The sequence below is a fragment of the Glycine max genome, chromosome 6, assembly GCF_000004515.6.
Source record: "Glycine max cultivar Williams 82 chromosome 6, Glycine_max_v4.0, whole genome shotgun sequence".
Lineage (NCBI taxonomy): Eukaryota > Viridiplantae > Streptophyta > Magnoliopsida > Fabales > Fabaceae > Glycine > Glycine max.
In genome coordinates, this window is record NC_038242.2 from 10,021,069 (window position 1) to 10,033,730 (window position 12,662).

Consider the following 12,662-nt stretch of genomic DNA (forward strand, 5'->3'; position numbering starts at 1 on the left):
TCCATCAACTTTTTCAACCCTTTATTTATATTGACTAAAATACCAATTTACTCTCACAAGTTTATATTTTTTTTTTCAATTTTAATATTATAATTTTTTTAATCCTCTCAATTTTGTATTTTTTAATTTCATTCTTATAAGTTTGTGTTTTTTAATTTTAATTCTTGTAATAAATATTCATTTTTAATTTTGATAAATTCGTGCCTTTTAATTTTTGGTGCCCGTAAGTTTTCCTTTTTATTTTTAATATATGTAAATTTTTATTTTTTCAATCTCAATCCATAAAACATGAACTTACAAGCACTATAAAAGAAAAAAAAATTGAATCTTGGACTAAAATTATAAAAAAAGTAAACCTACCCAAGACTAAAATTAAAGATAAAACATACAAATAAAAAATTAAAAAAATCCAAACTTATGCAACTAAATTCACATTTAAGTTTTTTTATACATAAAAATAGAAATTTTCTATTGTAACAATTTTAAAATATGTTTTTTTAAATAATCCTTTTTAAATAGTAATAATTAAATATATAATAATAAAAGTTATATAATAATATGGATATTTATATGATATATAAAAATAATATGAATATGTATTATTTATTATTTAATAATATAAATAGTCAATTATAATATCTCAATACAAAATTGGAAACTAATTTGGTTTTAGATGTTGAGAGAGTGTCATAAGCGTGAGATCCATCCAAGGTTCAAAAAATTGCTGGAGGGAGCTGAAGAGCATTCCTGCAGGAGACCATCCGGACTCGAAAAGGACTCAAAAGTGTGGAGGTGTGAGAACTAAAATATTTCTCTTAAATAGTAAATAAAAATTTTAATATATTTCTAAGATTTTTAAAATTCTCTTAAAAATCATTTTTAAAAATTTAAAAAGTATAACATTAGTTTTTTTAGGAAAAAATAGTTTTTTCCTTGAATACTTAAAATCTTATATTTGATCTTTATTATTATACGACACTTTTAAATATTTTATGTGTTCCTTAAAAAAATTATGTGCTTAACAAATTATCAAATGACTATTTCATTAATTTCTGTGATACAATATCATCTTATGATATTTATTTTAAAAAATTCTAAATCAATAAAATAAGTCTTATTTTTGTATTTTGAAAGACTTAAATTCACTTCTAGTTACTATAAGTTTATAATTATGTATTTTTGTTCTCTTAAAAAATCATTACACATTTGATCATGTTTTCAAAATTTAGTAATTTTTGTTCATTATTAGTATGTCATTATTTTTTCAATTGAATTTGTTATCATAACACATTAATGATTACGTGACATTAATCATAATAATGTAATAGTCCAATATAATGCATATATTAATATGATACTAATATCTTATAAGTGTATAAAGGTTACACATTAATATTTTTTTATTTATGTACAATAAACTGTAAATGTCATACTAACATGTGTTGAAATATCACATCATCTGTTTTGTTAGTATATATGTTTTATGTTATCATTAACATGTTACTTAATAATTTTTCTTTAAAAATTAATGACAGACAGACTAACAGTGAACTAAAATATCTATATTTTAAACATGCCGGAACTAAATGTGAAAAAAATTTAAAAAATCAAAATTGTACTGTCACATAAATCAAAAGTGAATTTAAGTCATTTTAAGCTAAACTTTAATAAAAAAATGATTTTAGATTTTAAAAGGATAAAAAAATTACATAAAGTAAAATTAAAAAATCAATGGAGACTAAAAACAATAATTTTACATTTTAGAAGAAAAAGAATTATAAAAACTAATATCAAAACATGCTTATTTTATAAAATTTAAAAACATATTTAAGCGATAAAAAAAATGCGTTCGTTAGGTAGGCTGTGTCTGAGTATAGTTAGTCCGTAATATGTGAAATCAACAGACACACGTACACAAAATGAGGTTGCATTATTGTGTTAGTTGGACTCAAATTTTCTACAATAATGATAATAATAATAATTTTAAAATGAAGTAATAAATCACCCTTGCCAGCAGTTATTAAGGAAGCTGCCTAATGATGTGGTGTATCGACAGAAACCTGTGTCTTTTTCTCTAGAATCCATGCCACCAGAGACAAATCACATGTCTCCATCTTCATCATCATGAATACAAGAGCATAAATACAAAAAAACGAAGGTGGAGAGCTAAGAAAAAGAAGCATTTGAAAGGGAAGAGAAAGAAAGACGAAGAAGACATCGAGATTTTTTTTAAAAACCTTATCATGGAGATAGAATTGTAGTATCTACAACCTTCGTGATATTATGTAGTTTTTTTTTGTCCATTGTTGAACCTAGAAAAGTTACAACTTATAATTTTGAAAATTTATATTAAAGATTTTCTACCAATTTTTTTTATCAACACTTATTATTTAAAGAAGATAGGAATTGTGGAAAATTAACTGAAAGGGAAATGTGTATTGATTTCACTTTATCAACTTATTAGGTTTAGATTCATTTTGGATCATCCAGACTCGTGTTAAAATATTATTTATAAAGTGATTTTAAATATTTGTTTACATGTTTAGTTTTATATCAGATAAACAAAATCTATTGAATTCTATTATAAACATGCTTTTATAATAAACCATCTAAATATAAATTAATTTACTTCAAAATTAATTTGAATTAAATCAACTTTGCAAACATTCACTAAAACACATATTTATATTTCCGAGTGGAATAACGTTATACTTCTGTGAATATATTTGAACAATCAAAATACTAATGGACACATAATGAGCGAGTGAAAAAATAAAAAAATTTAATAAATGATATAATTAATAAAAATAGATAATATATATATATATATATATATATATATATATATATATGTGTGTGTGTGTGTTTTTAATACACATTAAGATATAACACAGACAAAACAAAGTTATAAGATAACTTTTTACCATGTTGTTTAATGAACAATAGACAACATGTTTAATATTAATTATTTTAAATTATTAATATATATTATAAAATAATAAATATTACTATACTTTTTATTAATATTTGGAGAGAAAAAATATTTATGTGATTCTCACTATTGTTCTTTCATTCTCCCACTTTATTAAACAAACTAAACAACAGAAGAGATTTTGAGTTAGTGTGTTTTTCATATTTTCATTTTCTTTTCTTCCTAAATCACTCTAACCAAACAAAGCATTAGAGTTGAGTTTGGATCCTAGATGACTTCAATACATCAATAGAAGCAGAATTGTGAATTAACTAATTTGTAGTGATGTGCTATGGCTTCAAAAGAATTCATTGAATAACAAATTGAATATCACATCAAAGAAAACTTTAGAGAGATGATTAAAGAACTTAACCTTCTGAGTCAAATAATATAAGAGTATGCTGCTTCGTTTGTCGAGGGTCATTCTGAGGCTCATGGTGGAGGTTAACATGGACAAACATGAGGTAAATTTTGCTCATGTGTAGGTTGATTTTCCATAATAGAAAGTGGGAGAACCGACATGTTGAATTTCTTAGCTTTTACCACACTAGAATCATGCCATGGAGTGCCCACATGTAATTGAGGTTTGTTCATTCAATTTGGACCTTCAAAGTAAGAGAATGTTGATAGGGAGCTTGCAATTAGGGGTGGGTAAGCGGGCCAACCCGCCCTGCATAAGGCCTGCCCACATTGGTAGCGAATCTGGCCAGTCAACCACACTTCTTACACGGATCAAATAAATTGGTCCGCCCCCGTCCAGCGGACCCTGCAGATCAAACAATAGTTTTAAAAGAATTTCAGTTTTAATAAAAATACAATAGAATCAGATTAAGTTCAATACAAATGTAAATAAAATCTCAATAATTAGTCAATTACATCAATAAAATAAATAATGTCTTAACAAAAGAAAATCCAAGCAATAAATCTAAAATATGAAATTTAAACATCTCCAATAACAAATGATTCCATATTTGAAGTAGCTTGAGTCTTCTTCATCACTACATCTTCATCTTCTTTTCCTAAAACTCAAAATAATAATAAATATTAGAATAAAGTCAAGTTAAGTGATTAAAAAACAATAATTATTACATATTATTTACCTTACATATCAAATCCTAGTAACTAATTTTTAGTACATATCAAGGTTTGTACGTTGTCAACAAGAAGCCTAATACATATCAAGGCTTGTACGTTGTCAACAAGAAGCCTAATTCGATTTTTAGTAGGTTATCACTTATATTTTTTTATCTTAATCTTTTATTTCTGTTATCTTTTATTTTTCTTATCTTATCCTTTTTTTATCTTAATCTTTTATTTCTGTTATCTTTTATTTTTTTTATCTTTATCATCTTTTAATTTAAATATTTTATTTTTATCTTTAAATCTTTATCTTATCTAATATATTTCTTTATTTGTTAATTTAAAAGAAAAGTTTAAAGTGAAAAAGAGAAAATCAAACCTAATATAATTGGGTCAATGTCACACAAATCAAACCTAATGCAGACTGCAAACAACCTGCGGACCCCATGGGTCAAACCCGTATAGTCCGCGGGTTAAGCGGGACAAAAATGACCAAAAAATATGACCTAACCATGGATCGTTTAAAAAAATTGGTCCATAATCCACACGGACCGCGAGTTTCACGGACCAATCCATAGACCTATTTACCTATCCCTACTTGCAATACGATTAGTTAGACATCAATTATGATAGAATACCAAAGCCTATTCGAGTGACGATTGAATCATGCACGGGATTAGAGTGGGAAATAATTGGTGGGAACATTCTTAGAAGGACTACGGCCTAAAATTCAATGAGTTTAAAGTTGGTAAACCTCGAACCATGATCGCTACAATTTATTTGGAACAACTAAAATATATAAAGAAAAGTTGAATAAAGAATGCCATCGCACGAATAAGGTGCATTGTAAACAATTAGTTAACTCTTTTTACATGAAATCCCACTACTAGACATCTCACCCAGTGCCCGGACATAATTGAAAATGGGGAGGTATGCATGAATAGGGGAGAGGGGAAGGGAAGTGGTTTTAAAGATTAAATAAAAAAAAGAGGAGAAAGATAAAGTGGGTATTTTGATATTTTCAAATAAAAAGTTGTATTTTTTTTTATAGGCAAGCCATCATCATCTCAAGTGTATTGAGAAAAAAAAAAGGGTGCAAAACTGCAAATAGAATGACCGGCTCAAATGAGTTGGACTATTTGACACAACATATGAAACTGGTTTTGCCAAGGCAATTGCTATATAAACATCATTTGATATTAATATACCTCCTCTTGTAATTATTTTTTCCTATTTCTCATACCCCCTCCATTGAGCCCTCTCACATCTTCAACCATTGCATTCACCACATCACCCTTGCAATTTCCTCATGCGAACCACACTTCTTGGTCCTCCTTATCCACTATCCAAGTCCAATCCTTTCCTCTCGCACCCCGTTGGGAAGCACTACTGCTTAGTCACAACCATAGAACACAAACAGGCGGGCACGCAAGAAGAAGCGTTCGGTTTATAATGCTTAGTTTTGCTAACATCATTGTCGGCATGTGATTGATCATTTCTAATGCACAAATACTACGTATTTTTTTAGATATTTACTCAAGGAGATAAGGAACATGGTTGAATCAACAAATGTAGAGAGGCATGATTTATTCTTATGTCCTTGGGTGTTTGCCCTCCAAAAGAATTATGTTGAGTTGGAAAAATGGGGTATACTGTTTTTATATATAAATATAATAAAGGATATTTTAGGAAAGAAATTTTTTAGTTTTATGAGAATCTTACGTTAAAAATTCTAATTTCTCATGTTTGGTATTAAAAAAAGAAACATTTTTCTTATTTTAAGAAATGTGAGAATTTTTTCTTTTTTAAATTAACTTTTTTAATACAGCAAAAAATATCATGCTGATTTTATTAAATTAAAATAATTAATAAAATATCACTTAAATTCTCAGAAAACTTATCTAACTATTTACCATCAACAACCAAACATTATTTTTCCAATAATTATGATTCCCGGATATGAAGCTTCTTCCCGGTCAACCACTCCCTTAAGCAATAAATATTGAGAATAAATAAACATCAATGGTGATGAAGAATAAATAATATTAGTTGATTTAACTATTTTACAGTTAATAATCTCAATTGTTGATAAGAAAATCAATGACGTGCATGCATAACAAATCATGTATAAGATGAAATACCAACGTTAATTTTGTTTTTATATATATATTAGCAACTGAAATTACTTATTCTATTCTTTGAACAGAAGAATCATAATATTGGTATAAGATTTACAGGTTTTTTTTTAAAGATATGTTCTACAGTTTACAACAGGAGGGGAAATCACAATTACCAAATGAAGAAGAAAAGGTCAAACTGATTGATCTCTGTGTACTGAATTCAACTCAGCCTTGGCAGAAAATTGTAATCCATTCTCTGAACTTTCTCCATGGTGGATGTAGGCAATAAGTGGCACTCAAAAAATGAATATATTATGCAAATCGGCAACAAATTATGCATTCTTTCATGTCCCTGGTGACCAATATATAGGCATATATATAGCTCTTCCAGGGAAGAAATTCATAGGAAACAAGAACATTGAAACTTGTGGTGCTATCATTTCCTGAGGATTTTATTCCCCCATTTTCTTGTTCTGTAAAAGAGGGACCTCATCATTGTATGACTCAGAGTTGTAAACTGTACAATCTTCCTCCACCTTCTCTTGAGTTTTCCCCCAAATAACAGCATAAAAACCAATAACTACTATGGCTGCTCCAATAACACTGTACATAAATTAAGTTAGATCCTTGTAATTATATTCCTTCTTGGACCCACAAGATATGTTTTAAATTGAGCATGTTAACAAAAGAGAAATCAGTGCAATGCTCCTATCAGCTCCATATTAAATCCCAGTTTAAAAGCTTTTAGATCCTTTTCTGAAATCAGTGCAGCAGGAACAGATAGTATAGAGGTTAATGCAATGCGAATTAGTACCACCACCAACTCTGCAGGGTATTCTCTGACTATCCGTGTCTAGAAAAATGAAAGAAACAACTAAAATCAATATCATGAGCCATGTTTGTCGTTGGAAATAAGCCAAAAGGTGTTTCAGATTTGCATTGATTACCACCACAAGTATGTAGTTTATTGAGAGAAAACAAGTATGAGCTGCAAGCAACAGTGCCCCAAATACTCAGTCAAATTGCATGGATGAGACATGTTTTTATTAGCCAAAGTAGGGTGAACAAGTACCTGAACAAGCCAACAACAAATAACAGGCCAAGGTTGTTATACGAGAGTGGAGGAAGTGTTCTCTTCCTGCACAAACCAAAATTAGAAAAAAGAAGCCAAGCCAACACACAAGTTCATATTTGTTTTGAATTTTGATAAATTCATACCTATAAAGGATACGAGAAAGAGGAAGCATTGGAGTACATGACGAATACAAAGTTATTCATGCCCTTCTTCATGGCTGCTTGGCTCAGAGTGTTGACGATCACATCCAGTAACTGTGCCGTCAACATCACTGCAACCACTCCCAGTTCCTTCATTGTTCTGTTTTTGGGGACAGAGAAGTTTCCAGTTAACACAATTCGCTACACAGAAGAAGATACTATGCTTGGTAAAAGCAGCTTTTCTTCCATCCGTTTGTGAACCAGTGATGATGATATTAATATATTATGATATATACACTCCACTTACGTTGTTCTCTTTATCATATTATATTAATTACGACTTCTTGTATTACACATTTACACTTTTGTTTCTTTTCTCTTTTTGCCTATAAGTATCCAATTCGAAAAATGGTGGTTGGACATCACTACTGATCTACACTTTGGAAAGAAAAAGAAAAGAGAGAGAAGAGAAAATAATTAAGGGTGCTGATGAATTATTTAATAATGATTGTAAGTAAAAAATCATTGCCTATGGAATAAAGTTTGATGCACGGCTAACTTTTTCCTTATATTATAGTTTATAAGAGACCTGGACGGAATGAAAATTACTGAAATTATGGAATCTTTGCAAATGGCACGCCAAACAAAAAATATCTAAAAGAAAATACATGTTATGTCATGGACGAGGTACGCTTCTGTGCCTTTGCCGATTATTGTACCCTAAAATGAAACTCTGTTGTATGTCCTTTGCTAATGATTGTAACCAATGGGAACGAAATTATTCAAATTGACCTCTTCTATCCAACTTTATTGTCTCCTTTTGCTTTTCCTGACATTTAATTAATGTTTTTTATATAAGTGATATTTTTTTTTAATTTAGAAATTATGGGTGTCTCATAATTTATTGAATTAAAAATTAATTTTATTAATATTATATAATTGCCATTGATCCAAGAAATATACAAGATATAATTCAACACGTGTTACATTACAACAATGTTTTGGATTTGTTTACGCAAGTATTGTTGATGCAATCAAAGTCGTCGAAGTGTGGATCCAACCTAAATAACGAGAAATAATTTTTTTTGTTTCAACGAGTAAATTATTTGTGGATTAATATTTAATATGCTTTATTGAAAAAATACAATAAAATAAGTTATTTCATACTATTATGCATCCATTTTGATCCTATCTACTAGATCCAGCTTGAGCCTCACTATGTATCCTTATTCCGTAGCTTGCGGTAATTAGTTTCTTCCGCCACTTTACCTCTATATAAGGTATCACATGTCTTTAAGTATTTTTTTTAGACCTTCTATTATTCTCCCATCAGAGTATATGTGACTATAAGCATCTGGAATAATCCCTACAACCTAAAGGGAATGGGGGCAATATTACCGCATAATAGAAATTAAACTCATTTTTTATTTGTTTAACTAATTGAATTATACCTCCTTAATAAATTCACACTTTTAACATAAAAGTATTAATTATATTTATTAATTTATATATCTTTTGAAATGAATAAAGAAGAAACAACATACGTAATATTTTTTTATTTATTTTTTACAAAAGATGGTTGACTTTTTACCTCTGCTCTCTGGACAATATTGGTCCATGATCTACAATTTACAATAACTTGAGGGGGAATTCCACAATCTATAGTCACCAAATAAAATAAAATATAGTATATTGCAAAGGTTCCTTTTGGATGCAATAGTTTTAGTCTGAATAAGTTAATTTAGTCAAGGTAAGGATATATCGGATAAGTAAGTTTCTGAATTTATTTTTCCACTATCAATAGTAGTTCTTCAAATCATGGAGAGGGACTTTTATTCAGTTATTTCAGTGTACTTAAACATAAGTTAATTCAATAAAATTACACACTTCTGCAATACTAAACAAACTCAGTCATTAGTCACGTTGCTTCCTTGCTCTGCTATACTTTCTTTATCCAACAATTAAAACTAACAATTGGTATCGAAGTCTTCTTCACGAGCAACCTATTGTGAAATGGATGTCGAATCTTGCTCCTCCAATCTATGATGAAAAGAATTATGACCTTTGGATAATGAGAAAGGAGTCTGATAACGACTAAATATAAACTATTGTTGATAATAAAAATATATTAAACATATCTTTAAAAATATTTATTTAATAGTTATTTTTTACTTAAAAGATAACAATTGATATTTTTTTTTATTTATAACTTGCAGATATAAAAAAGAGGATTAAAGATAAAAAAATAATTAAAAATATGAATAAGGAAGATTTTTAACATCAAATCTAAATTCACTCTAATAATTATACAAAGAAAGTCAATTCAAGAAAAAAAGTTTTTAACATCATACCCAAGTTGACCGTGACAGAAACACCTTTAATGGTCCGTTAAAATAATTAAAGAACAAATGTTCCGTTCCATGACCATGACCACCATGGTAAGAAATTAATAATTCATCAAATTAAACAAAAATTACTCTATGTGAAGATACCTGTCAAATACAAAGTGAACAAAATTATACAATTCCTAGCCAGCCCGAAGATGTCGTTTTGCGGCAATAATAGAAGAGGAGGGTTTAAAATAATCAAATGAATAAGTCATCACGAGCTATTATATATTTATCTATGTATTATATATTTACATTTTTCAAATATTTACATTGTTACTATTTAATTTTTATAATATAAAATAAGTTATTAATTTGAGTGATACAATTGATTGATTATCTGAGTGAATATTATTAAATTTCATTTCAAAATCAATTAATATTAAATGAAATTGTTTTAAATATATATAAACTACAATTCAAAGATTAAGACCATCATGTGAAACTTAGATATTTTTTAATAAAAACAAAAATATGATGGAAAGACAAAAAAATCTCATAAACAAATATAAACAAACAAACAAAAAAAGCAGACAGAGTTATCTAATACGTGTCATACGCCGCCCATAAATTAAGAGGAGCAAAACATTGAACTGTACTAAAGTAAGATGGCATTATCAAATGTTAGGGAGGACAACTACCGGTCCTATTTGCGCGAAGACACTGAGAAGAACACCAAATGGAGATATGGTGCCCCTCCAAATTACGACGTTGTCAACAAGCTATATGAAGAAGGCAGAACCAAGGTCTCTTTCTCTTAATTTCTTTCTGTGTTAATTAATTAATTTGTATAGTTCAATCAAGAGTGTATAAATGCTTGTGGAGTGCAAGAAAGAAATTAAAAACGGATCATCGTGAGTCATGTCAATCGCTAATCCTACAATTTAAATTATGCTTTTATGACAGGTTTGGCCTCAGGGTTCACTTGAAGAGCAGGTGCAGTCTCTAGTGAAGAATTGGGAGATGGAAATGTTCCACAAGGTGGACCTGCAGGATTTCAGATCAATAGACCCAAAGAAATACACTTTCAGCCTGAACGGTAGTGTTTGTCTTGAGAAGCAGAATTGCAAACTCATTTTTTTTGTATGGTTTGAATTTCATACAATTAATTCCTGAATATTAGTTTTATGATTATTAATTAACAGGAAGGAAGCCTATGACTCTGGAAGAGATGATGAAGCTTGGTGGAGGGTATATACCAATGCTGCAAACCTCTATACCAGAGAAAATGAGGCCTTACAATCCCTATGAAGAAACAGCAGATTCATCCCATAAGGCTTTCACGACAACATTCCCACGTGGGTTTGCTTTGGAAATTCTGCACGTGTATTCTGGACCACCAGTGATCGTGTACAAGTTCAGGCACTGGGGCTACATGGAGGGTCCTTTCAAACGCCACGCCCCAACTGGAGAGAAAATTCAATTCTATGGAATGGCAATTTTCACGGTAACATAACTTCCATCCACAGATAATCATAAGCAACCATTTTCTTAACATTAATACTAAAATAATTAATGTTAAGAAGGTACAAAATGGATAAAATAATTATTAAGATTTTCTCAATAAGACAACTTTTCACATTTATGTACTTCAAATTCAAGCATGTTTCCTATCAACTTGATAATCTAAGTGATATTGAATTGAATTTCTTCTCGAATTTAAAATTTTGTAGATAAAAAAAGAAAATTTTTATTAAAAATAATAAGTCAGATTTTTTGATAAAAATTAATTATTAACAAAAAGCAATGAATCCTCTAATATACTGAAGTATGTTTTGATTAATTAGGCTGATGTCAATATAATTATATTACAGCTCTTTCCAGTCAACAATTCTATTTATTTTTTTATTGTTTGGGGTCATGGTATGCATGCAGTTGGATGAGAATTCAAAAGTCGTGAAGGTGGAGTTTTTTTATGATCCGGCAGAACTGTTGGGAGGTCTCCTGAAAGGTCCTGAGGATGGTAGTGTTGAAGATGCTATTGCAAGCTGTCCTATACTCAGGAACACCGGCTAGAGCTAGCAGCACAAGTTCAAGGAAGCCTTGAGGAAAAGGATGGCCATAAGTAAAAATTAACTGCAGTTGTTGCATCCAATAATGGCTTCTTGTTTGAATTTTAGTTTTTTTTACAATTATGTTTATATAAATAAAATTGTACTGATATTTACTACAAGCTACCCAAATCCAAGCAAATTAAGGTTGTAATACCCCCCCTCCCATCATGTAATATATAAGCTTGGTCAAATTATGAGCAATTTCTAGATAAGCTCCTGTCCAAATCTTCTGTAAGTTTATATATATTAATTCAATCATCATGAATCCCACATAAATTGAAAAAAGAAAGGAGTTTTTCCAACTTCCAATGGATTCAATTGTTTAAATAAAGGTTCTTGAGACCATACAAAACCATTTATCTAAAAAAATAAATCGGCCTGGGTTTTCAGCCTAATCTAATCTACCATAAATCACAAATATAATCTTATTAAAATTGTCCAATAATATTTTTGCGTCAAATTTTTCCGTCTTATATCGTGTTTTGCGCATTCTATATTTTTATTTTCTTTCTTTTCGGTGAATTCAGACAACTCCCATCAAGATTTAAGAATTAATTTTTTTGACATATTGAGATATATTTAAAGAATTGACCTTTTCTAATAAATATTTTTTGATTTAATTACTTATTTAGTGTTTATAGTTTTTAAACTTATTTTTTTTTAATCCCTATAGCTAATAAGTGAATTTTTTAATCTTTAAAATTTAATAAATGAATTTTTTAGTATTCTCAATAGTTGTTAAAAAATTTTAATTCTAGTTAAAAAAATCTTAACGACAGAGATATTATAAGAATTAAAACTTATTAAGTATAAAAACTAAAAAAGATAAATTTAA

At 29.0% G+C, this 12,662-nt stretch overlaps 2 protein-coding genes across 4 annotated transcripts; one reads left to right on the forward strand and one right to left on the reverse strand.

Moving 5' to 3' along the window:
• Positions 1-6,179: 6,179 nt before the first annotated feature.
• On the reverse strand, positions 6,180-7,659 carry LOC121175049 (uncharacterized). 3 transcript variants are annotated; one of them, XM_041016427.1, is made up of 4 exons: positions 7,390-7,659; positions 7,244-7,309; positions 7,119-7,159; positions 6,180-7,024 (listed from the first exon to the last, which is right to left on the reverse strand). In XM_041016427.1, exons 1-4 carry the CDS (start codon positions 7,416-7,418, stop codon positions 6,906-6,908), a joined length of 255 nt encoding a protein of 84 aa, XP_040872361.1. In that variant the 5' UTR covers positions 7,419-7,659; the 3' UTR covers positions 6,180-6,905. The 3 variants fall into 3 exon arrangements, with proteins under 3 accessions (XP_040872361.1, XP_040872362.1, XP_040872360.1); XM_041016428.1 differs by lacking the exon at positions 7,119-7,159 and having other exon boundaries at positions 6,180-6,774; XM_041016426.1 differs by having other exon boundaries at positions 7,244-7,659.
• Positions 7,660-10,314: 2,655 nt separating this feature from the next.
• Positions 10,315-12,039, forward strand: LOC100805093 (pathogen-related protein). Its single transcript, XM_003526631.5, has 4 exons — positions 10,315-10,519; positions 10,680-10,812; positions 10,919-11,220; positions 11,649-12,039. The coding sequence occupies exons 1-4, from the start codon at positions 10,382-10,384 to the stop codon at positions 11,787-11,789; spliced, it is 714 nt and encodes a 237-aa protein (XP_003526679.1). The 5' UTR covers positions 10,315-10,381; the 3' UTR covers positions 11,790-12,039.
• The last annotated feature ends 623 nt before the right edge of the window (positions 12,040-12,662 follow it).

Coding starts and splice junctions, on each gene's coding strand:
- LOC121175049 (XM_041016426.1), bottom strand. CDS start 7,418: ATGCTTCCTCTTTCTCGTATCCTTTATAGGTATGAATTTATCAAAATT. Junction 7,160..7,243: donor TTTGTTGTTGGCTTGTTCAG/GTACTTGTTCAC, acceptor TGTTGCTTGCAG/CTCATACTTGTTTTCTCTCA. Junction 7,025..7,118: donor TAAACTACATACTTGTGGTG/GTAATCAATGCA, acceptor TCATTTTTCTAG/ACACGGATAGTCAGAGAATA.
- LOC100805093 (XM_003526631.5), top strand. CDS start 10,382: ATGGCATTATCAAATGTTAGGGAGGACAACTACCGGTCCTATTTGCGC. Junction 10,520..10,679: donor ATGAAGAAGGCAGAACCAAG/GTCTCTTTCTCT, acceptor CTTTTATGACAG/GTTTGGCCTCAGGGTTCACT. Junction 11,221..11,648: donor ATGGAATGGCAATTTTCACG/GTAACATAACTT, acceptor GTATGCATGCAG/TTGGATGAGAATTCAAAAGT.